Here is a 25,438-nt window from a genome sequence, read left to right on the forward strand (position 1 = left end):
ATATATATATATATATATATATATATATATATATATATATATATATATATATATATCAGTACAATCCTTAATATACAAAATGGAACATATACATATTAGTTTTAAGTACATAATATCTATTAGAAATATCTTGAGGTACTGATACTTTTTTGAGATTCCATCCACTGAACTAAAGCTAATGATAATGTTCAAAATAAAAAGACAACAATTTCCAATTCCACCTAATTTTGAAAACAGAAAAAGAAACCAAATGCTGAAGTTATGAAAGACATTCATGAAAGTAGATCTGCAGTGGCAAAATCTTCAACTACATTCCACAGTTTCTTAAGGATCATTGACACAGAAAACAAAAGATATGGGAAGGAGAAGCAAGTTGAAAAATAATTCACCTTCAATTTTTTTCTGTGGTGTCATCAAACTGAGAAGGTTACAACAGAGGTTTAGATCAATAATAAACCAGTTCTCCTTCCATGCTTTGTGGCTTCTGAACACTGGTGGCCTTAAAGGAAACCTCAGCAGGAAACTTGAAGCAGTGCACAACACCCAAGTGAACCAGAGCAAGGAGTGTAATCATGAATCAGTGTGTCCATTCTTTGCTGCTGTGTGATGAACGTGAGAAAGCACAGATGAGATGATTTATGTACATATTCACATATATCATGTAGCTGGTAAGAACACAATATGACCGAAATGAAATGCATTCTTGTGCATATAACGTGATCTCAGCAGTGTTTTCTTGCATATATTTTGTATACCATATGAATGCATGATAGTTTACATAATACAGTCCAAGAACACACTGAACACACACACACACACACACACACACACACACACACACACACACACACACACACACACACACACACACACATACACAAATGCAATGTATTTAATAGATAATGAAGAAAATAATTTCCTACAACAGAACAATATTTAAGGTCAGATAAAGTACAAACTTCATATAATGTTTGCTAGAAATATGTCAAAATTCCCTTCATTTTCCTTGCATAAAATTTTCAACATCCAACATAAATTGGCTTTCATGTTTAAGGGCAAAATTATTTTCTTAACAAAAATCCTCTTCATCTGTGTAAGATGCAGCTTAATACTGAATCACATTCTTATGGAAGGAAAATGTATAACTTACTCAGCAAACAAAGTACTGTAGACAATACAAGCTTCATCCTTTCCTTAAAAAAAAATTAATAAAAAAATAATTAGTATATGTACTTGTGTGCTTTCTTTGGCAGATGAAAGTTCTGTACAGTTCCTTTGCATATGACCAGACTAGGTAAACATATCAATTATCAGGAGTTAGAAAATTGGGGTAAATTTGTAAGTATGGAAAAATACTCAAAACTTTAACATTCAAACAAATGATGAGGGGAACATTTTCAAAGAAAACCAGCATCTTTCCAGCCTGCCTGTGCTTATTATTCATGCCTATAAATTTGTCTAACGCTGCACCATCAATACCATCTCAGTGCCTAATCGTCCTCTGGAATGCCACATTCATACACACAATACTGAATTATTTCACACAGGCAGCTGCCTTTTCTCAGTGCAGATCCATAGCTGTAATGCTAAAGTATTTACTGTTTTTCCCTCTTTTCAGCTACTGCTTGCATTCATATTCTCAGCACATCTGCTCTGAAAATCTGAATCACAACTCTGCAGAATTTGAATAAAATTTTCTATGTTAGTAGGTTCCCTAAATTTATGACATGCACTCTTCTTGCAATTTTTGAGTGAATTAATTCATACACATAAATCTCATATAATATGAAAATAAATTCATCAATTATCCTAAACAATTCAGTGTAGGCAGTTTTCTACCTTTCATAGTTTTCAAGAGTACTGTAACTCAGCACTGAAGGACACCTCCCGTGCCACACACGTCTAGTCTACATTATAAAACATTTATATTGTTGAAATAAATATTTTCTTTGGCTTATCAACTAAAGTGCTTATCTATCTTTTCCCAGTGAACACTAAGGAATCTTGTTCAAAGATCAACTTACTTATATATACTGCACTACTAAAGGGAAAAAATAATTTGACAAGCCTTAGTTTTCTGTAAATTTCCTAGTGAATATCTGTCAGTAATTAATTATTGGTATGTAATACATGACAGATGAATGTAATCTTTCAGCAGCTTCATCAAAACTCTTAACAAGTTCTTCTAACGTGCTAATACAAATAAGTATTTAGAGAGCATGCCAGACAATAGTACTGTATGAGCTTCAAGTTACTGTGTTTATGCAACACAATGAAAAGGAACACAAATGCTTTATAAAAGAAAAACAGGAAGGTTGTGTATATCACAGTGTAACAAGGAAAGTACAGACTGTAAAATATCCCATGAATGAGATTCAAAGTTATGAATTGTTATCAAAATAAACCATAACATTACTTCAGCCTTGGACAGTATAAACATACTAGGCAGACACAAGTCTAGCTTGTATGTGATATGATAAAATAAGCAGTGAAACATAAGAATTTAAATATTATGTAAGTACCACTGCCAACAAATTAAGTATGCAGTAAAAGATGCTCAATTAACTGAGGGTTGAGTAATGGAAATAATGGAAAGATCACAAGTAATGACTATAAGATTGTCAATTTTCACAGTAATAACGAAGTTATGATATACCTACTGCATTCACTGGGCATTAAACTACAGTTTTCACACAGGAGTACATGGTGTTCACAGCAATTAGTCCATGCATGAAGTAGCAAAATAATCCAAGCTCTACACCCCTGCCAACAGTCCAGCTTCTGAGTGTTGATGGACAGTTTAAAAATTTGCTACCTAAGCATAATGTTTGTCTGCTTGGTATAAAGACTCCTCTGATTACAGGTATCTTGCTTTGTCCAAATGAAGTGCATAACATTTATTCATCCATCATATTCACTAATGTTATAATTATATTCTGTAATCTATTTTGTTTTCAACATTCTCTTTTATCACATACATACTACAAAATACACTCACCTTTAAGTACAAAATAGCAGAGAGTACAGCTAATAGTGTTCCTGTAAAAGGTTTAATAGTCATGGACGCAAAGTAGCTTCCCTAGTGGTGTGCATCAATACCAACATACAAATCAACACACACATTTTCACACAAATGCATGCACATTCAAACACAAACACACATGCTAGGGAAGACTTCTGAGGGCTGCATGGACTCTCACATTAAGGCGATTCTCAAAGTCATATCCCTGGTAGTTGTCTCGCACATCTTCCAGACATTTCTTTCCTTCCTGTGATGTCTGCAAAAGAAAGAATTACATACTCGTAGATAAAAATAATAAAAAAATCTGATATTAAAAGTCCACTAAAATATATAGCATGTATCCTTTCTTCACCAGCTATTTAAAAGGAGACCAAAAGACAATCCTGCTTCTTTATCAAAAAATTTCTTTCTTAAAAATTGCATAGCTGCACTAAGCTCACCCACCTCTTCTGAGCTGCTCAGTAGCAGACCCAGCTCATACAGTGCAAAAGCAGGCACACACATCTCATCAGGGTTGAGGAGGCCATGTTGCACACTGAGTCTGAAGTGGTCCATGGCCTCCTCCGTGTTGGCCAGTGTGTCCAGAATGGCTGCCAGCAATAGGTGTCGCAGACCCTCCAGCTCATCACACTGGCCCATGGTTTGCAGCTCTGCCAAGCACAAAACATATTCAACTCCAATGTATCCACTTGTTCTTTGATTGACTTAACACGTAATACTGACCATGGTGCTTACGTGGTGCTTAGTGGTCAAGCATATGACAGTTTCCCAGACCTATGAGTTTTAATTTCCCCCAGATGCTGCCAATGATCCAAGTTAGTTGAAAATAATTATTCTCTTGGACCTCAAAATTATGTTGCCACTAAACTTCTTTCTCATATTCTACCTAAGCTTTTATCATACACTCTCCTCCAGGGACATACATCATTTGGTGGTGGTGGTGATGATACTAGTGAGAACAAATCACTGCCTACCTTCCACCATTTGGAGGCGGTGTTGAGTTGAGCAGGAAGAGAGAGCATTCCAGAGGTAGAGGAGCTCATAGGCACGCAGGAGACAGTAGTTTTTATTCACAGTGGTACCCTTAGACTGTAGGGGAAGATATACCTGTGAGCTGCACTGTTATGTGTGTGCATGTGCACACACACACACACACACACACACACACACACACACACACACACACACACACACACACACAACATCCAAACAGTAAATAGAATGTAAGACATGAAGCATCAAAGCCCTCCAGGAAAAGGAAGACACATAGGTTATGCAGACACTGATAGTAGAGAAATAAAAGAAATTAAACATGAAGAAAATGTAGCAAAATCTATACAAAAATGCAAATTTTTATGCTTTAAGGAAAGATTCACAGATATGAAATGCTGACAACAGAATAACTTAAAAAAAAAAAAAATTACATGTTTATGTAATTGTACCAAAAAGTAATCTGTAAATGTTACATACATTCCTTAAAACAAATTTAAGTTTAATAATTGATACAAAAGAACATTTATAAGATGAACATACAGAATGAAGTGAGAAGATATGCTGAACAGGAACTGAGGAATACAATAAAGCAGGATATAATTACATGAAAAAAATTGGAGTATGTAATGAACAAGATGTGAAATCTGAGGGAAGAATTCCATATAAGTACAATGATGACTGGGGTTCTATGAGGGAGGCACCTTGAGGGCACGGCGCAGAAGGAAGGCCTCCAGTGCATGGTTGGTGCGGCGTACCAGACTGGGCACCTCCTGCAGGCCTTGCTGGCACTCCTCCTCCCGGCCTGCTGCTCCAAGACACACTGACCCACAGACAAGATAAGCACTACTTTACTACAGGAAAAATTAACCACTATGAGGGTAGATTAATCTCTCATTACAACTCACATTCCTCATCAAAAACAATGTAAAAAGGCAATGTGGAAACTCAAAGAGAAAAATAGTGTACAGGTACTAGTAAATCTTGAGATATATTCATAGCTTAAGTACACTAATTGTATTATGAGCACTAACTGATGCTTGGAACACTAAAAAATTGTTTCATCACCAACTAATTATTGCATTCTGTTATCTCTACATGAACTTAAAGGAATCATGTAGTATGTTTCACTACATTGTAAAGGACAATGATATGAATAGGAGTCACAGCCAAATAAAGCAATTCAAAAACATTTTTCTATTTTTTTCTGATTCTACTCATTTATCATAAAACATTTCAAAATAAAAAATTTGTTTCTGCCTTGAAATATTAGACTTAATGCCCTGTGATGACCAACCCAGTGACACATTACCCCTCAGTGACCCTCTCTCTGCCTCCCTGACTTCTCTGTATCCTGCAATTAGCACGTCTCCCTCAGCAATTCCGGAGATTCAGGGGCTCCCAACACCATTTCAAAATCACTTAATGTTTGATTAAGCATCACAACACATCAGTGATTAACTTAAGAGTTTCCAGCTGAAGAGAAATACTACAGATGATTACAGAAAGGGGAGCAGGCATGGTTGGAAAAACTAAAATACAAACTTACCACAAACAAAATATTTAATTTATCAACATGGTGGATAAAAATGTCCAAAAAAACAAGGCACATGTCATATGTTGGTCATGGCATAATGTATGCCTTCTTGCACTTACCAGCAGAGATGTAGGCATAAAAACTCTTGGACCACCGGGACTCCCTCTTGAGATTGGCAAAGGCACCTTGGGCATGGACCCAGTTAAGCTGCAGCAAGTGACACCAGGCCACCTCATGCAAGGCAAGTAGCTGCAGCTCCCTCTGGGGGGACACCTGGAGGGCCCCACGATAGGCCACAAGGGCAGTGGTGATATCCCCCTAAGGAGCAACCAAATAGTTGTATGATAGCAGATATACTTTTCGTCACATTAACTCTTCAATCCACTCTCTTATGGACAGTCATGGCTTAACCAAATGAGTGAACAACTAGACAGAAAAATCAAATTAGAATGCAATGCAAAACTTTTTATCCATCACATAAATTTCCAGATCACACTGATGTTGATGACAAGTCTACACTAATAATTCATCTGTTTTTGTAGTTACATGTACAGCCCAAGCAATAAACAAAAAAAAGTTTCATATTTGTACTATATATACTTTACCTATAATGGGTTTAACAAATCTACATGCAGCACAAGCTCTCAGATAAAAAATGCTATTCATATTCATTCAATTCAACATATATTGTTAACTGAGATGCCCACATGGCACACAACTTTCCTGAATGGTTCCAACATTCACCTGCAACCTGTGAACTCGACCCCTGAAGAAAAGGAAGAGAGCAGACTGGGAGTAGCTCTGCTGGGCCTCTTGGAGCAGGAGGTGGGCTGCTTCCACACCCGCTCTCACCTTACTTCCATCCAAGGCAAAGAATGGCCGCACAATAGTATGATACCACAGCAAGGTGAGACTGTACCGAGGGAATAGGTACGGACTGACATGTGTGAAGAAATGATGGTCTTATATAGTGTTTTCATAAATAATCAGTCCAGACACACCTTTTTTATTGCATGAATTAAAAAGTAAAGAACAGTTAAAATAGGTATGACATTGCCTACTCACGTAGCTAAGGGAGCACGCATGTCATGGGATTTTCGGGTGAACATGAGGGCAGAAAGGCCAGCCAAGCGATCCCCCTGCAGGCCCAGCACATTGACCAGCCGCAGGAGAGAGGGAGGCAAGAGGGAGGTACACAGTTGGAACAGTCCGTACCCAAAGCTGACAGAAGCCATGAGCCGAGCCACCATATCCGGGGGCAGCGGCCTTCAAGCAACACCAAAGGAAGGCTCAGATTACTTGGAGTCCAGTCTTTGGGACATGTATAAATAAATAAAATAAATAAATAGAAGCAGATTATCTTCATGGCATAGATATTTTGATTGCTTATCATACATTATACAAGTGTTTTTTCTAAATGCACAAGTTTACGTATAATAACATTATTGATAGAGATAAGTACTCGTTATATTCAGCCATCCTCTATCTCCTTACTTTTTTGAATTTTGTTTGTGGTTGGAGTTGAGGAATCCCTTCAGGTTAGGCACTGACTTGGAGAGAGTGAGGCGCAGGCCAACTGAGGTATGGGAAGAGCTGGTCTCTTCCTCTTGGGCAGGGCCAGGCACCCCAGTGGAGCCCACAGACCAGGACCCAGGGCTCTGCAGCTGATCAGAGCTGGACTGCAGTGATCCTGGACAATCATCCCCAGGTGTCACTAAAATCACAAAACTAGCTGTATTTTCTCCTGCAGGTGAGAGCAGCATAATAGCACAGACAAAGATCACCAAAAGACTAAAGTAAGACAATCTGATCTGTTAAATATAATTGTTGTCACTAGAGTAAATAAAGTAAATGAAAATGATGATGAATGGCATATGAGAAGCAATGACAGCATAAGTGTGTCATGCCCCTTGAGATTTCATAGAAACAGAAAGTGGTGCAAGCAGTAATGATGGCAGAATATTTTCTCAACTCACTGGGCATATCCTGAGCTTCCCCAAAGGTTTGTCTGTACATCCTCTTGACTTTCGTGTAGGAGTGTTCATACACCTTCCAGGCCTTTCGCAGAACCCACCCACCCTTCACGTAGGAGCCAATTTCCTGTTGCAGGAAGGTAAGGATGGCCAGCAACACCTGGCAATCAGCCAAGACAACCTGTTGCTCAAGTTGTGCTCCTGGCTCATCTCCCTGTCAAGGTCACCAACAAAATTCAGTAAGCACTTGCATATTACATCTTCTGTAGTGTTTAAAATATACTATCAATTATCTAAGATCTAAGCTTTAATAATGATTAACATATCTATTATATAAACAACCTGCATAAAATAAAAAAAATTATGTAGCTCTTACTTAAGTGTCAACATAGATGTCATTATATATTGATTTTTATCTTTCTGTGCAACATGCTTCAACTCTCTTAATGAGCAGTTTAAAAAAATGTCTTATTTACAATGATCACTTAACCCTCATCCATCCCAACATGACCTATATCCCAGGTGCCCAGGGAAATTTCATGCTATGACTTCCTCAAACTTAAGCCACTAAATGTCACCTGGTCCTGGCCATTCCTGGGACCCAAGACAATATTTCTGACGGAGGAGAGCCAACCATTGTCATTGCCGCCACACCTCCGCTCCATGCTGCGCAATGTCTCCATGCTGTGATTCACCTTCTCCTCCTCGAAGGACATGACAGCATTCTGATTAAAAGAACACCACACCATCATCTACTTGTACTTCATATTATTAGTGTATAACTAGTCAGGTTATAAAATCAAAGGAAAATTAGTAAACTTGCATTAAAACATTACTGGCAAATTCTCTGCATCAAATGCTATCTGTGCAGTAATTCCTTGCAGTTTTTTGACCATAGATTTCACTAATATATTCCTGTAAGTACAACAGTAACAACACATGATTTGAAACACAAAGAGACATCTAAAATGCTTGATGCATGAGGGACTGGTCAGGACTCAAACCCAAGACATGACATTCAAGGTACACTCAAGAGCTATTGAGCTAATGATAACCATGATATAGGTGTTTAGTTGACCAAGACTGTACTGCCACTAAAAACCAATTTACCAACCATAGAACTAAGGTTCATGTATACATGGGCATGTAATATAGGTAAAACAAAGTATTGGTACATATAGAGACCGGTCTGATGAATACCGTAAAAATTTGGTCAACTGCTGGTCTCACACTATGTTTTTGTTTTCTTTGTTCTGTCCAGTCATAATGTTTCCTATACACAGTGCACCAATACTTTTTTTTACCCATACTACATGGGCATGTATACATGGTATATGACCACCTGTGGAAATGGTGTGAAATGTAAAGTGGTGGAATGGGTGAGAAGAGACACAATGTGATAGTATGGCCATATTGAAAAAATGAAGAGTGACAAGTGACAAGTTTAAGAAAGTGCATGTGAATGAAAGTAAAAGTGCTAATAGGGGAGAGAGATTACTTGTAAAGTGGATGGATGAGTTAAAGAAGTACACATGTGAAAGAGTTGCTGCTTGAAACACAACTCTTCAACAAGGAAGAGAAAAAAATGTTGGGATACAGAGAGGTGGCCACGCTCTTGGGATATGCTCCTAAAAGAAGCTAAGTGAGAGAGAGAGAGAGAGAGAGAGAGAGAGAGAGAGAGAGAGAGAGAGAGAGAGAGAGAGAGAGAGAGAGAGAGAGAGAGAGAGAGAGAGAGAGAGAGAGAGAGAGAGAGAGAGAGAGAGAGAGAGAGAGAGAGAGAGAGAGAGAGAGAGAGAGAGAGAGAGAGAGAGAGAGAGAGAGAGAGAGAGAGAGAGAGGGCTTTGCCAGGTCACTCACTAACCACAATACCAGAGCCCATGAGAGCCTCATCTGTGTCACTGCCATGCAGTGCAAGTCCTTACCATGAAAGTAAGGTAGCAGTATCCCATGGCCATGTGGAGGTTGTCCTGGGTGTGGTGGCGGAACAGCTCCTCCGCCTCTGTGAACCGGTTGTTCAGCATCAGCTGGATGCCATCTCGTGCCAATCTGGTGTACTCTTCAGGCCCTAGGGACTGTCCATTCCTTGCATCCCCAGAAACCTCCTCCTCTCCTCCTCCACCATTTCCTGCTCCACCCTTCCCATCTCCTCCTCCACTTGTGTCACTGGTGCCACCTGCTGAGCACATGCTGCAAGTGTGCGTGTCTGTGTGTGCTGGCTGTCAGTCCATCATTCATCCTAGGGAAAAAAAGGCAGTCATTGCACACAGTTTGATCTATCATTTCAGGTATAAGTATCCAATAACTACCTGATTTTAGTTCAATGTATCACCTTTTCACCTGTCAATTTGCATTCATCACTAATTTTAACAAGACATGCTTTTTCCTTCTTTTTCTGGGAAGTGCACTTCCAGCATTCTACTTTCCATTTATATGTAAGAGGCACATGGCAATTCCTTATACTGGATAAAATGTCACCATCTTTACAAGTAGTGAATGTCAAGGTATGTGCCTCACTGTATTAAAAGGTTAGTGTGTGAGGGGGGAATAATAAATTTCTCCCAGGTGTTTCCCCAATCCAGTTCACCTTGATCTTTGTCTGTCTTGGACAAATGCAACAACTACCTTTACATGAAGGAAATAGCCATCCAGCATTGCAGTAATATTCAATGCAGTTTTATTTCTGGATATACTATGATTCTGTTTATGAAAATTATAAGCCAAAGATAAGTTACAAGTTACCAAAACTCATGATGAAATATTGGTTACAAGGAGGATAGGCTGGTCACTTACAAATTTGTGCTTGTGATTAATTTGTAACTGAATTAATCACAAGCACAAATGCATCTAACACCATATAACCAGTTCCATGATGCTATTGCTTCAATCTATCAATGACAAGTATCCATTGCAGGTTTCAGACACCATCCTGTCAGTTCATCAGCTGCCATCACAACACTGTCATTGTTCTTTACACTTCATTAACAAATGTTTAAATGTTCATGGGACCAAAATACCCTCCTGTTAGAAGGTTATCATGTTTAGTTACATTTACTTCTGAAAAAAAGTCTCATTTTTGCATGGCTAAGACAGAAGCACAAGTTAGTTCAACTTGCACCACCAAAAGACTGATACACAATTGTTTGCAAGACTTTTGGAGGCGAAAGAGGGATTGGTGCTCCCACTCCTGGTTAGTGCTACAGCGGATACTTTGCACATTTGGTTTACCCTGTCTAAAACTCCACTATCCCACTCCCAACCTTGTGCACTGATAGAGAAAGAAAAATGTAAGCAATGAATGAGGCAGCAGTCTTACCCTTATTTTTCAATGACTGGATACAGTTCACCACAGACACTCTTTTTAGGATTTAACAATTGGAGGATGCAGATTGCCAAAATACGTTCTTGTTTAATGTCTGATGCAGACATAATGAGGCAGCGTGGAAAATATCCTTCCCGGTACCTCCCTTTGCCTCCTCGCTAAGCATTGGCCAATAGGTCATTAGAAAGTTGAAGTGAGAATGAGAATGCGTATCGATCAAAGGTGCACACATCACCCTACCTTTCCTCTCCATCGAAACTTGAACTCCACTGCACATCACGAGGGCGTACAATTACAGATGTTAAAATGACATAATGAGGCACGCTTCCACGGATGGACAGCGAGCTACGCCCCTTCCTGCCTCACTGCACGTGCACGCACCTCACTCACGCACCACACTCACTGTCACCTGGAGCAGCATCACTGGGGCACGAGGGCAGCGGTGGGCAGCAGGGCAAAGGGGGGGGGGAGGGCCGGAGTACAGGGAGAGCCAAGCAGGCCGGGTGGGGGTCACCGGGCGTCGTCTGCTTTCCTTCTGCTGTTTGATAGGGATGCGAGTTTCGGTTCGAGTAGTGCTCGGTTCTTAGATTTGACTGAGTACTACTCTGTTTACACGGTTCTTATAATTCAATTACTTGACTGATTTGCAAGCACTCGTGGAGAATGTACAGATTTAACGATTAAAATATCTTGTTTTGCAATCATCAGGCAACGAACATTTTGTATATAACAAATTGCATTTGTTCAATGGTAATATTTCTGTAGAATATGGGAACTATATATATATATATATATATATATATATATATATATATATATATATATATATATATATATATATATATATATATATATATATATATATATATATATATATATATATATATATATATATATATATATATATATATATATATATATATATATATATATATATATATATATATATATATATATATATATATATATATATATATATAAGTTATCACCAGAAGGTACTATGCTAACAGATATATTAACTCACTAGAGAGAGAGAGAGAGAGAGAGAGAGAGAGAGAGAGAGAGAGAACGTTCTGTTCTCTCATCAAAACTATTTTCCAAGGCCACAGATATGATCGCCCGGGGCTTTGAGTGCTTCTGTTAATAATGCAGAAGTCTTGTTAATCCGTCACTATAACTATAAAAAGATGTACTTGAAGCAGGCATGCGCTGCCAACCTGCAGGAGGCGTTGTAAGTACCTAGGAAGAATACTTCGTATTTCGATCCACTTATTAAATCTCTCTCTCTCTCTCTCTCTCTCTCTTTCTCTCTCTCTCTCTCTCTCTCTCTCTCTCTCTCTCTCTCTCTCTCTCATGGTGCGGCGTGGCAAACTGAAATGTGCAATTATATTTGTTTACCAGATGTGTGTCACTAGTCGCCACTACAAGACATAGCCAAGGGGGTTGTGTTGCTCTTTATTGACAGGCTGGCGCCGTTGTCTAGAGTTAAAGGAAGGAGAGCTGATAGCGGCCTATCGGGTGACCTGAGGCCCTAGGCTCATGAGTGTCCGTGTATACGTGTGTGTGTGTGAGTGTGTGAGGGTTAGCTAACCATGGAATAGTTGATATACAGTACCGTCTAACTAGTTTTTTTTTTGTGTGTGTGTGTGTGTGTGTAAATAGTATAAGTAGCAATTACGATTACCAGTATTAGTAATCAGCATGACTCATAGTTGTATCTTGCAAGCTGGAATACGTGTAGATAGGTATAGCTTGGCTGAGGTGATGAAATGGGAGGCAAAGTTTGAAGCACTCTGTGGCACTGAGAGAGAGAGAGAGAGAGTACCGAGACCGCGGGGCGACAAGACGTAAGAACATGACAATGGGAAGGCGCGTTGAGCATGTGACTGCCTGACAGTTGAAACCGGTATTCTAAATTTGTTAAACAGAAAAAAATAAATAAATAATAAATACATTAATAAAATAAAAGTCAATAAAACAAGTGATCACTTTTATTATTAGCATGTGTTAATCATTTCACAAATAACAAGCTACATACATTATTGTTACTATTATTCTTTTTTTTTATTTAAAGCAGGTGGTAATGCCCCCCCCCCCACACACACACACATTAGCACAAAAGACGCGTGAGAGGGAGGAGAGATGTGAAAACCTAAGAGAAACTCACACGCACAAAAACAGCATCAGCAGCAGCATCAACAACAACAACAACAACAAGGAGGCAGGCAGGAGCAGTGACAGGCCAGGCGATGAGCTGCAGCAGGCTGGCTCGTCACTCCGCGCAGCTCCGCTTCACCACACCCCGACACACACATCACACACATGAATACACTCATTACACACATTATTTTATCCAACTACTACTTATACATGCACAAATTATCCCAGTAGTGTCTTCGTTACACCTGTAAAACACTGCAAATTACGCTAAATACTGATGAAGAGCGAGACTGGTGGATAGGAGGGTGTCGGTCTGATGTCTTCATGTTTATTTACATGTTTTTGATACCATTATTACCATTACCTACCATGATACTATTTACTACCATTGAAGAGTCGACCCATTTTGCGTTTACAAGAATAAAAATACCTTACCGCGTTCAGTATATCCACCATTACCTAGTTTTGGTATGATGAAAAGATAAATAAGGAAATTTTTTTTTTCAACTGAGGTCGTCACCAGGGGCCGCCATGATGGATTTCTACCACTCCTAGCCTGTCGGTTCAAATATTTTTCATATTTTTCTTAACTATTTTATTCAGCTTCTAAAGTATGTTTTTATGGTTTCTTAAAATATTTAGTTGCTTTTGAAGTGTTTTGTTTGCTTCTATTAAGTAAATATGCTGAATTTGGTGTTGTTTTTTACGTAAATATAGGCTGGTTTTTCGGTAGATTTTTACATAATCCGATGTGTTACTTTATTTTAAGCTATAATTAAGACTCTATTGTTTCTACAAATCGCGTGTGTTTTTCTAATGTTTTTTTTTTTTATTATTATTTGGTGTATTAAATAAGTGGACTTTAAAATCGTTTATAGTCCTTTTAAAAGTTCATATTATAACATTTAGATTTTTTTATTTCTCTATTTCAGCTTATAACTAACTTTAGATTGTTTGAAAAATAGTTCATATTTTCAGTTTTTTTTTTTCTGTTAAGTCAAAATGGGTGGATTTTTTAATGGTTTTAAGTTGCAATACTTTTTCCACATTTTATTTGGATATTTATTTAATACTATTCAGGCTTGAGGTGTTATGATGTTGTGGATATTTCCTAAAAAATATGGCAAGTCAGAATATAAAAGGCATTCGTGGCTAGCTCCACTTTTTCTAGGGGTCAATTTAAAAAATGAAATACCTTACGCCAAAAAAAAAAGCTTACGGTACGTAGATAAACGTGACGTCATCAACACCACCTGACGTCATTAGACCCTTGAACTGGTTTCCCTCTAGTCTCTCTTAGTCACTATTTAGCGTAATTTGCAATGTTTCCCAGCCAATCATGTCACTAAATGGAGCCACATGACTATGCTTTCATATCCGTTGGTCAGATATAAATGTGATAAAGGCTTAGGTGAGGCAGAATGACGGCAGTCTTCTCTACACGGAAACTTACGTCACCTGACCTTCCTGTTTGTTGTTGTGCGTGACACGGAATTATTATAAAGAACAACAATATCAAAGTTACCGCATATTACAAGAAACAGCAAATTCTGCCAGCTGGGCCAGTGGGTCACTCACCAATATTGGGAGCCTTGTTGGCCCTCATGAGCAGCTCCCGGCATTCCCAGGCACCTCCCGGCAGGCACCAAGCTTGCACCAGCACACAGAGGCAGCCATGGCCCGTGTCACCGTCTTGTTCAGCGAAAATCCAGGTTAAATAAGACAGCAGCTCACTTCCTTCTTCAAACACAGTACTTTCCTGTCTGGCGTCTGCGCGCCCTCCTTTGCCGCAACTTAGCAGTCAGCCCGCGCTGCGGACTACGCGCCCACTAAACTAATCCACCAAAGTCTTTCCACTTCCAATAACATGCTCCAACTACTCTCATATTAAACTATATTGACAGAAAACTAAATATAATGCGTAAATATGTAAAACTAAATTATAAGCCATTATTATTGTAACTGCCAAAGTATAAACATATCACTAATTTAAGCGCCAAATTAAAACGTCCTGGCGACGCCTAAACTGTACAATGTCTTATCTCTTGTATGGTCTAATGTGAAGTCATTAAAAAGCTTGTGTGACTTGAAGCTTCTCATTAAAAGTGTGTTTCCTCAGATTATCAGATATTTACCTCTCTTGGACAATATCAGGCAGACTCTTATTAAAATACCTATACAACCCTGAATGTGAAACCATCACAGGTTGACAACACCCAAGGCAACCCTGGCTGGTAGCATCACCTCAACATTTAAACATTACACCTCTGAGTGCTTTAAACATGACTCAAATCCTGTACTAACATAACCATAACCATGAACGTTTTTTATCCTCCTCCCCATCAGCCTTCATATTACCACCTGTCTTCCCTATCCATATAGTCATCTAACCTTTGCTTCAAACTAACTATAGCGCGTTGGCACTGACCACATGGCTGTTAAGCCTGTTCCACTTGTCCACCACTGTTCATGAGCCAGTTCCTGCCAATCTCTTTCCTTAACCTAAACTTTTCTAGATTTTTTTTTTTTTTATGTAGGAAGGACACTGGCCAAGGGCAACAAAAATCTAATAAAAAAAAATGCCCACTGAAATGCCAGTCTCATAAAAGGGTCAAAGCAGTGGTCAAAAATTGATGAATAAGTGTCTTGAAACCTCCCTCTTGAAGGAATTCAAGTCATAGGAAGGTGGAAATACAGAAGCAGGCAGGGAGTTTCAGAGTTTACCAGAGAAATGAATTGATGAAGATGAATGATTGAGAATACTGGTTAACTCTTACATTAGAGAGGTGGACAGAATAGGGGTGAGAGAAAGAAGAAAGTCTTGTGCAGCGAGGCCGCGGGAGGAGGGGAGGCATGCAGTTAGCAAGATCAGAAGAGCAGTTAGCATGAAAATAGCGGTAAAAGATAGCTAGATATGCAACATTGCGGCGGTGAGAGAGAGGCTGAAGACAGTCAGTTAGAGGAGAGGAGTTGATGAGACAAAAAGCTCTTGATTCCACCTGTCTAGAAGAGCAGTATGAGTGGAACCCCCCAGATATGTGAAGCATACTCCATACATATTCAGAGTTAGCAGGTGGGAGGGTGAGAAAAAAAATAGCGGAGACGTCTCAGAACGCCTAACTTCATAGAAGCTGTTTTAGCTAGAGATGAGATGTTAAGTTACCAGTTCAGATTATAAGTAAAGGGCAGACTGAGGATGTTAAGTGTAGAAGAGGGGGACAGTTGAGTGTCATTGAAGAAGAGGGGATTGTTGTCTGGGAGGTTGTGTCGAGTTGATAGATGGAGGAATTGAGTTTTTGAGGCATTGAACAATACCAAGTTTGCTCTGCCCCAATCAGAAATTTTAGAAAGATCAGAAGTCAAGCGTTCTGTGGCTTCCCTGCATGAAATGTTTACCTCCTGAAGGGTCGGACGTCTATGAAAAGACGTGGAAAAGTGCAGGAAGTGGAAAGTGGAAAAGTGCAAGAAGTTTGGTTTAGAAGATCATTAATGAATAATAAAAAGAGAGTGGGTGACAGGACAGAACCCTGAGGAACACCACTGTTAATAGATTTAGAAGAACAGTGACCGTCTACTACAGCAGCAATAGAATGGTCAGACAGGAAACTTGAGATGAAGTTACAGAGAGGATAGAGGCCGTAGGAGGGTAGTTTGGAAATCAAAGCTTTGTGTCAGACTCTATCAAAAGCTTTTGATATGTCCAAGGCAACAGCAAAAGTTTCACTAAAATCTCTAAATGAGGATGACCAAGACTCAGTAAGGAAAGCCAGATCACCAGTAGAGCGGCCTTGACAGAACCCATACTGGCGATCAGATAGAAGGTTGTGAAGTGATAGATGTTTAAGAATCTTCCTGTTGAGGATAGATTCAAAAACTTTAGATAGGCAGGAAATTAAAGCAATAGGACGGTAGTTTGAGGGATTAGAACGGTCACCCTTTTTAGGAACAGGCTGAATGTAGGCAAGAAGGAAAGGTAGATGTTGACAGACAGAGCTGAAAGAGTTTGACTAGGCAAGGTGCAAGCACGGAGGCACAGTTTCGGAGAACAATAGGAGGGACCCCATCAGGTCCATAAGCCTTCCGAGGGTTTACGGCAGCAAGGGCATGGAAGACATCATTGCGAAGAATTTTAATACGTGTCATGAAGTAGTCAGAGGGTAGAGAGGGAGGAACAAGCCCAGAATCGTCCAAGGTAGAGTTTTTAGCAAAGGTTTGAACGAAGAGTTCAGCTTTAGAAATAGATGTGATAGCAGTGGTGCCATCTGGTTGAAATAAAGGAGGGAAAGAAGAAGCAAAGTTACTAGAGATATTTTTGGCTAGTTGTATGTATGAAGGAGGTATGAGAAGCATGGGGGATGGGAAGAGAGAAGGGAATGGAGATGTGAAGAGGGAGAGAAAGAAGGCAGGCCCAAGAATCATGCCAAATGCAGCTCTAGCCAATGACAGTTGCCATGAAAAATAGGTGACAGGTGTTGCTTTTGTTAAAAATATAGATAGAAAAACTGCTTCATCAAGCAGGGAGCCATCTCTACAAATATAGATCTTATTTATCAATATGATGTAAAACTCAATTTTTATATGTAAAATATAAAAAAAAAAACCCACTTACACTTTTTTTATTTATTTATTTTTTTTGGAGGGGGTGGGTTTTTTTAATGCCATCCTGCTTTCCCATGATACATTGCAGTGGTGTGGCAGCAAGTGAGCGAGTCTTTGTGGAGCTTTCAATCTTTTTCATCCTTCCCTGTCAGAGAGCAGAGGAGAGGACCAACAAAGGGAAAAGTTTAGGTGAGTTCACCCTCACCATGAGCTGTCCAGGTGAGGTTTAAGGTCGCAGCTATAATGCCATACCATGCAGATCTCTCTTACAAAGTTAACCAACCATCCACCCATATTCTGTTATTATTAACCTAAATACCCTACCACTCAAATAGAAAAGGAAGTTTTTTTTCCCATCCTTGAAAATTTCATCTTAAAAGTTTACTCCTTTGAAAACTTTACACTCAAAAGGGATTTCCTATGTGAGGGTACCAGAATACACAGACAACACTAGACTACAATGCTTTACATTAAAACCACCTTGATATGACAACAAAGCCTAGCACAGTCGAAGAAACAAGAGAAAGCCAACACAATGTTTATTAAAAGCTCCACACATGACGCCAGTCAACAAGGAGAGGAGTGTGTAGCAGGCTAGTCAAACACCACCCGCTTGCCCTGGAAAGCACCAAGGGATGAAGACTGGTGCTTCTCTTTCTTCTTGGCCATCCAGGAAGGGTGCAGCAGTGATGTCTTGGGTTGGCTGGTGGGGGCTGTGAGGAACATAAGAGCAGTTGTATCAAACATTATCATCACCACAGTGTAAATTAATGAAACTGGTGGTGTGAACCGCTCTCCCCTATTCTCAGAAAACACTCAGCAAAATAGGTTTCCTGAGGATGGGAAAACCTTGCTAATCATCTGGTGTATCACACTGCCACCCACAGCTGTTCATTTCCGCTTTGGGTTCATTACAAATCATTACTGATGTGTGTGTAAGTTGAGATAGAAATACAGACATGCAGCATTAGCAATAGTAGTATCAGCTGTACTTAGCAATGACATCAACAACAAGTAAGAAAAATAAAACCATGAAATGTTTCCACATAAAACCTCCCACTCTTCTCCTTTTTCCCTCCAAATTTCCTGCCGTGTTGCTGTTCATCACTTCCTCACCTGAGAATGATGGAGAAGTCCCTGTGCTGGGAGAGGTCAGAGGTATCAAGTTAGGGTTGTCTGAGCTCCTGAAATAAATCATATCATCTTAGGTCAAGTAAGTCATGAGTTGTGCACACGTGTTTACCTAGTTGTGACAGGAAAAAATTATGCTTCTTGTCTCTATTAGTATGCATTTTTTTTAATAATGAATATTTCTTGCACAGACCACTTCCTTCTCTAAATCGTTCCATGCTTCTAGGCTTCAGTGGAGGAAAACAATGCTATTTGATGTCTCTCCTACAAGTGGCCCTATTCAGTTTTCTCCCATGTTCCCTAGTACTCATTGTGTGTGTGTGTATGCAGTTTCTCTAAAATGTGTCCTGGCAATTATTATCTACTATCATTCACAATAAAATAAAAAACAGATATACTAGTTGAACAGAAGTAGTAAAATAAACAATATAGCTCTATTAGCTTACAAGTAAATCATTACTCATAAAATGACAGAAGGAAATCCATTATCACAATTCCTAAAATGTCATTAACTAATCAAAAGTATGAAAAAAATATCAACTGATTCTTTAAAAATATTCATAATTCAATTTCACTCACATCTGACCAAAGCCTCCTCCTCGTCTAAATCTTCCCCTTCCTCCTCTTCCTCCCATTCTGTCTCTAGACTGTCCTCTTCCTCTTCCTCCTCTTCTGTTGCTGAAACTACCACCTCTTATTCCACTTCTGTCACCAGATTCTCCTCTTCCTCTTCCTCTTCTGTCACCAGATTCTCCTATTCCTCTTCCTCCTCTTCTATCACTGAAGTTACCTCTTCCTCTTCTGTCACCAGATTCTTCTCTTCCTCTTCCTCCTCTTTTGTCACCAAAACCACCTCTTCCTCCTCTTCTGTCACTGTAACCACCTCTGCCTCCTCCTCTGTCACCAGATTCTTCTCTTCCTCCTCTTCTGTCACCAAAACTACCTCTGCCTCCTCCTCTGATATTGAAACCACCTCTGCCTCCTCTTCTGTCACCAGATTCTTCTCTTCCTCTTCCTCTTCCTCCTCTCTTGTCACCAAAACTACCTCTGCCTCCTCTTCTGTCACTGAAACCACCTCTGCCTCCTCTTCTGTCACTGAAACCACCTCTGCCTCCTCTTCTGTCACCAGATTCTTCTCTTCCTCTTCCTCTTCCTCCTCTTTTGTCACCAAAACCACCTCTGCCTCCTCTTCTGTCACTGAAACCACCTCTGCCTCTTCTTTCATTAAATCCATTTCTTTCTCCATCATCTTCCTCCCATGTTTTTCCTCCAAACCTTTCTTCCTTTTTCATACCACTTCTTTCTCCTCTTCCTTCCCTATACAGATTCCTCTTGAAGTATTTACTAGTATCAACTGGATCATCATCATCATCATCATCATCATCATCATCATCATCATCATCATCATCATCACTGTCCTCCTCATGATGATCTTTTGTACTGCTAAGGAAAAAACTGCTCTTTGTTTTCTTTTTTACTCCCCCCTCAAAGAAGTCCTCCTCCTCCTCCTCATCATCATTATCATCATCATCATTCATGTCTATAATTCCATTTTCTTCAGTCTCACTTAGCTCTTCATCTTTCCCACAAGTATTCATATTCTTCAGACAAAGCTGCTTCACTTCAGCCTTCTTGATTGTATTAGCAATCACTGGTTGGACAGACTGACTCTCTTCCCTATCTAATGTTTTCTTTCCTGTCTTTTTCTCATTTTTCCCTTTCATTTTCATTTTTCCAAGGGGCGATTTTTCATTCAGTCTCCCTTCCTCCATCATTTTCATGGGTGGCTCACTTCCATTGGAGACTGTGAGGGGTCCCTGGCTGTCATCATCCAAATCACTTTTGTCGCTGTCATCATCCGAATCACTTTTGTCGCTGTCATCATCATATTCTTCATCTAATTCTTCATTTTCATCAGTGGCATCATTGTTGTTGTTTTCACTGCTCAAGTCTTCACTCTCATTGTCACTTTCCATCCCATCATCCTCGTTGTTTTCTGTTTGTTCATCTACTCCCATTTTCTCTGTCAAGGAGGCACCATCATCATCATCATCCTCACCCTCACTATCCTCACCATTAACACCATCATCAACACTCTGCCTTTTCACTCCCTCTGCTATCTTGTTCTTCTTTTTCACAACTTTCAAGGTCTCTCCATCTAAGTTCTGTTCTCTCTTCCTCTTCCTACTCTTACTACTGCCACAGCTCTTCTTTTCTTTGTCATTTGTTGCACCTGAATCATCATTTACTTTCAGGTCAATGCCTGTTAGTTCCTGTAGGAGTCTCATGTTCCTGCGTTCCTTCTTCAGATAGGTGTCCAGTTTGCCTTGCCTTTTAAGCCGCTGGAGCTTTTTCTCTCGGTGACGGATCCCCAGACCCTGTGTGTGTGCGTGTGTGTGTGGAGAGAAGAAAATGTATTAATAATGTGAATTCAGCAATATCTCTCTCTCTCTCTCTCTCTCAAGTCCTTCCTAACTGTGGGAATACAAGTCCTGAGGAGAGGGATTTCTAGTAACACTGTTTTGTACCTTCTGGTTAAATTTTTCCTTTAGCAAAAAACACAGAGGCAGTATTCCTCCCACAAGGTACCCTGTGCCACAAGACTCTGCATTACTCATTGTGGTGTCAGCAGTACGTGCCTTTCACAATAAAACTCAAAACTTGCACCAGAACATTCAAAACTTCTTTGTCACTCATTACGGTGTCAGTGGTACTTGAATCTTTTACAAAAAGCATTAAAACTCCACCATCGCTTATCTATCTGTCAGAAGTGCTACATGTCTTTCATAAAACCTTATCAAAACTTGCTTCATAAAATTTAAAAACTTCTCCAGCACTAATTGTGGTGTTCTTGAGAAGCCATAGTGGTTGAATAGTTAATACACTCTCTCTTTCTCTTGTCCATTATCTCATTCCCATTACACATTCACATCTCTCTCCTCTCTTTCTCAATATCTTCCTTTCCCTTATACATTTTCACCTCTCTCTCCTAACCACTATCTTCCTTTCTTGTATACATTTTCACCTCTCTCTCCCCTCCACTAACTTCCTTTCCCTTTTACATATTCACCTCTTTCTGTTGGCATTACCTTGATAAGATGGGGTAGGTCTTGGCTCCAGTCAGCATGAGCATCCTGAAGGCCAGCAATTGCATCTTTTATGGCCTTGTGCTCCACAGCACGACACAGTGCTCTCTCCTCTATCTTTGCCTTGGGCTGTGGTGAAAATGACACAATAAGAGTAGGAACATATACAGTAGGTAGTTACTATATAACCATATATCCAAGCTAACAAGGTGAATGGGTGGACTTCCAAGGAATATAGTTAAGCTTTGAGTAGCCCTTGCTGTATCACATTATCATTATTACTATTATTATCAAAACCTATAAAGGTCTTCCCACAGGATGCAGATACATGTTTGATCCACACTAATTACCAAAGATGCTGATGAGAAGCAAAGACAATAATGTTACAGAAAAAATAGTTTTAACAAAGGCATTTACATGAGATTTAAATCATGACATGCCTGTAAAATGGACAGTCTCATTGGGTACTTGACCATATTCAACTACTAAATTTTAAGTGAAGCATACAATAGATTAATACAATAAACATAATCTTTTTCTGTTGCTCTTTTAGTTTCCTTTTAACCCATAACTCATCTACTACTCAATTATTTATTTATTTTTTATTTTTTTATGTAGGAAGGACACTGGCCAAGGGCAACAAAATTCCAATAAAAAAAAAGGCCCACTGAAATGTCAGTCTCATAAAAGGGTCAAAGCAGTAGTCAAAAATTGATGGATAAGTGTCTTGAAACCTCCCTCTTGAAGGAATTCAAGTCATAGGAAGGTGGAAATACAGAAGCAGGCAGGGAGTTCCAGAGTTTACCAGAGAAAGGAATGAATGATTGAGAATACTGGTTAACTCTTGCATTAGAGAGGTGGACAGAATAGGGGCGAGGCCGCGGGAGGAGGGGAGGCATACAGTTAGCAAGATCAGAAGAGCAGTTAGCATTAAAATAGCGGTAGAAGATAGCTAGAGATGCAACATTGCGGCGGTGAGAGAGAGGCTGAAGATAGTCAGTTAGAGGAGAGGAGTTGATGAGACGAAAAGCTGTTGATTCCACCCTGTCCAGAAGAGCAGTATGAATGGAACCCCCCCAGACATGTGAAGCATACTCCATACATGGACGAATAAGGCCCTTGTACAGAGTTAGCAGCTGGGGGGATGAGAAAAAATGGCGGAGACATCTCAGAAAACCTAACTTCATAGAAGCTGTTTTAGCGAGAGATGAGATGTGAAGTTTCCAGTTCAGATTATCAGTAAAGGACAGACTGAGGATGTTCAGTGTAGAAGAGGGGGACAGTTGAGTGTCATTGAAGAAGAGGGGATAGTTGTCTGGAAGACTGTGTCGAGTTGATAGATGGAGGAATTGAGTTTTTGAGGCATTGAACAATACCAAGTTTGCTCTGCCCCATAAGGGCAGGTGAAAGAAATAACTGTGCACACTCACATTGCTTCCAACGGCTGCAAATGATTTGTTGTTGAGCAGAGCAAACTTCATCATTTCATCTGGCGGCACAGTCTGAAAATGGAGCAACCAACTGAAATATCACAACATCATAATTTTATGTCCCTTTACCTGTCACTATGAGCCAAGCAGTGACAAGGCAGACAAGACTGCTTCCACTTAGGCTTTGCTCACCATCTTGGCCTGATGGGCAAGGTGTCACTCACATTTCCACAAGGGTCCAAATAGAGGTTTGATCCCCAGCAAAAGTCCCAAAGAGCCAATTCATCCCCAAGCCTTGGGATCAATTTCTCTAGTGTTTCTATTTTGCTTCAAGGCAGAGCATCACATGTCTATCTACCTACATTTTGAACACACACTTTGACATACACCACACCTGTAATCTAGATGCTTGAGCCTTGACATACATCAAGCTTGTAATCTAGATGCTCAAAACCTATCTTAATTAAAGGAGAGAAAAAAAATAACTCATCATATTTATCTAGATGCTGAAAACCTAGCCTTGTGCATACACAAAATTTATATACAGAAAGATTATGTACCTTATAACCTTCATCTCAACACAGTTACTTAAATACAACAAAAAGTAAGAGATACTTACCTTGAGGAAGAGCACCTCCTTCACCAGCCTATCAGCCTTGGCCTCCAGCTTGTCACGCCGTTCCTCATCTTTTTCCATCTTCTGCCTCAGCCGCCGGGCGCTGTGCACTAAGCTATTGATGGTGTGTGTCTTGGCTTGCCGCACCACAGGACGCTTCTGCACCACCTGCAACACCACACCAAGTCATCAAGAAAGTGTATAACCTAAAATTAATGGCAGTTATATATAGTTAAAAACAGAACACTCCAATTACACACAAAGAGATCAGCACATATAAGTACTAATTAACTTCCAGAAAATCACTACATGTTATCTTCTCTTACATAGGAAATTTTTCAGTTTCAAACATGTAGACCTATGGGGATTCCTTGCCAGCCTCTTTGGTCTCTCTGGAAGATCTTGCTTCCCTTGAAGCTGCTGTATCAGTCCACTGTAGTGATTCCTTCCCTGACTTCCACTAACCCTCCAGGGAATCCCTTCCCCTTACTGTTCCTGTTCCCTGCTACTTCTGCCTTCATAGTACTCTTAGCTACATACATTTAACTTTCCACACTTGGTCAAAACTTACTATTATTCTAACATTATTCTTTCTCGTTTGAGTTGGAGCATCAGCATTTGTGTACTGTGGTGATAGTTAAGACGCAGGAGTCAAGGCTCACGAGGAGTGCATCTTCTCAGCCTCATACATGTCATATCTATTCTTCAACATGTTAATAGTTGTGTTCTAAATGCACTTTCACTGAGGCTGTTCCATTTGTTTACAATTCCCAGGCTGAGAGACTGGTTTCTCTTGGAGGCATGTGGCTTCCACAGCCCTGCACTGACCACTGTCTGTCAGTGTCTGAGAAACCCACCACATGGGCAGGATGACCAGAAAAAAAAATAATAATAAATAAATAAAAATATACGCAATAATACTGAAATGGCATTATCACTTTCATCCTCAGTTTATGTTAAATTACTTCAGGTTAGTATAAGATTTATTCAGCTCATAAATTTCAGTTGTGATTCTTTCACTGTGTACATCACAATTTGAGTAAGTATATTTTGGGCATAAATAAATAATAGCAAAATCAGCAAACTAAAGTTATTTCAACTATCCCCGATACATGCGGTTGAATGAATAACTGTCTGCACATGAGCACGAAGATTAGTGGCACTGTAAACCAACCTAGCCTGTCACGACACTCGACCTCGACCTCTCCAGCCTGAAATATTGACACGCGCACCCTGAGAGTGAAAAACTTGATATATAATTGGTGTATTCATGTGCAGCACGAGGCACCACACATGCACAGCAGGTGTGGGCTCGTCATCTCTCCCTTCACTCACTCACGCCCATATACTCACGAAGTTGTTCAGAACCAGCTTGGTAAGTGGGGGGCGTATTTCACCCATACTGCTGCTCGTGCCACGGGAACAGTTGCAGCTACGTAGCAAGGCACGTGGCGGTCACTGTGCCTTCCTTCCTCGGGGCCTTCTGCTAGCCTCGTGTGGCAGATATGTTGTTTTTTTTTGTTAGTCTTTGCAACAGCACCACTATACCCAAGGAAGCTTAACGCATGTCTATAA

General features: G+C 39.8%; 2 protein-coding genes across 7 annotated transcripts; both read right to left on the bottom strand.

The window, feature by feature from the left end:
- Positions 1 to 99: 99 nt before the first annotated feature.
- LOC135104299 (tetratricopeptide repeat protein 39C-like) lies at positions 100 to 16,603 on the bottom strand. 6 transcript variants are annotated; one of them, XM_064011535.1, is made up of 12 exons: positions 14,580 to 16,603; positions 9,445 to 9,758; positions 8,101 to 8,247; positions 7,526 to 7,736; positions 7,044 to 7,263; positions 6,615 to 6,815; positions 6,294 to 6,486; positions 5,669 to 5,867; positions 4,717 to 4,835; positions 3,997 to 4,111; positions 3,467 to 3,672; positions 100 to 3,278 (listed from the first exon to the last, which is right to left on the bottom strand). In XM_064011535.1, exons 2-12 carry the CDS (start codon positions 9,706 to 9,708, stop codon positions 3,165 to 3,167), a joined length of 1,989 nt encoding a protein of 662 aa, XP_063867605.1. In that variant the 5' UTR covers positions 9,709 to 9,758; positions 14,580 to 16,603; the 3' UTR covers positions 100 to 3,164. The 6 variants fall into 6 exon arrangements, with proteins under 6 accessions (XP_063867605.1, XP_063867604.1, XP_063867603.1 ...); XM_064011534.1 differs by lacking the exon at positions 14,580 to 16,603 and adding an exon at positions 11,251 to 11,393; XM_064011533.1 differs by lacking the exon at positions 14,580 to 16,603 and adding an exon at positions 11,245 to 11,391.
- Positions 16,604 to 18,126: 1,523 nt separating this feature from the next.
- LOC135104298 (keratin, type I cytoskeletal 9-like) lies at positions 18,127 to 25,380 on the bottom strand. The gene is made up of 7 exons (XM_064011531.1): positions 25,217 to 25,380; positions 23,867 to 24,031; positions 23,248 to 23,319; positions 21,821 to 21,946; positions 19,311 to 21,109; positions 18,717 to 18,784; positions 18,127 to 18,313 (listed from the first exon to the last, which is right to left on the bottom strand). Exons 1-7 carry the CDS (start codon positions 25,262 to 25,264, stop codon positions 18,195 to 18,197), a joined length of 2,397 nt encoding a protein of 798 aa, XP_063867601.1. The 5' UTR covers positions 25,265 to 25,380; the 3' UTR covers positions 18,127 to 18,194.
- Positions 25,381 to 25,438: the final 58 nt, after the last annotated feature.

This window comes from Scylla paramamosain, chromosome 10 (assembly GCF_035594125.1).
Source record: "Scylla paramamosain isolate STU-SP2022 chromosome 10, ASM3559412v1, whole genome shotgun sequence".
In the NCBI taxonomy this organism is placed as follows: Eukaryota; Metazoa; Arthropoda; class Malacostraca; order Decapoda; family Portunidae; genus Scylla; species Scylla paramamosain.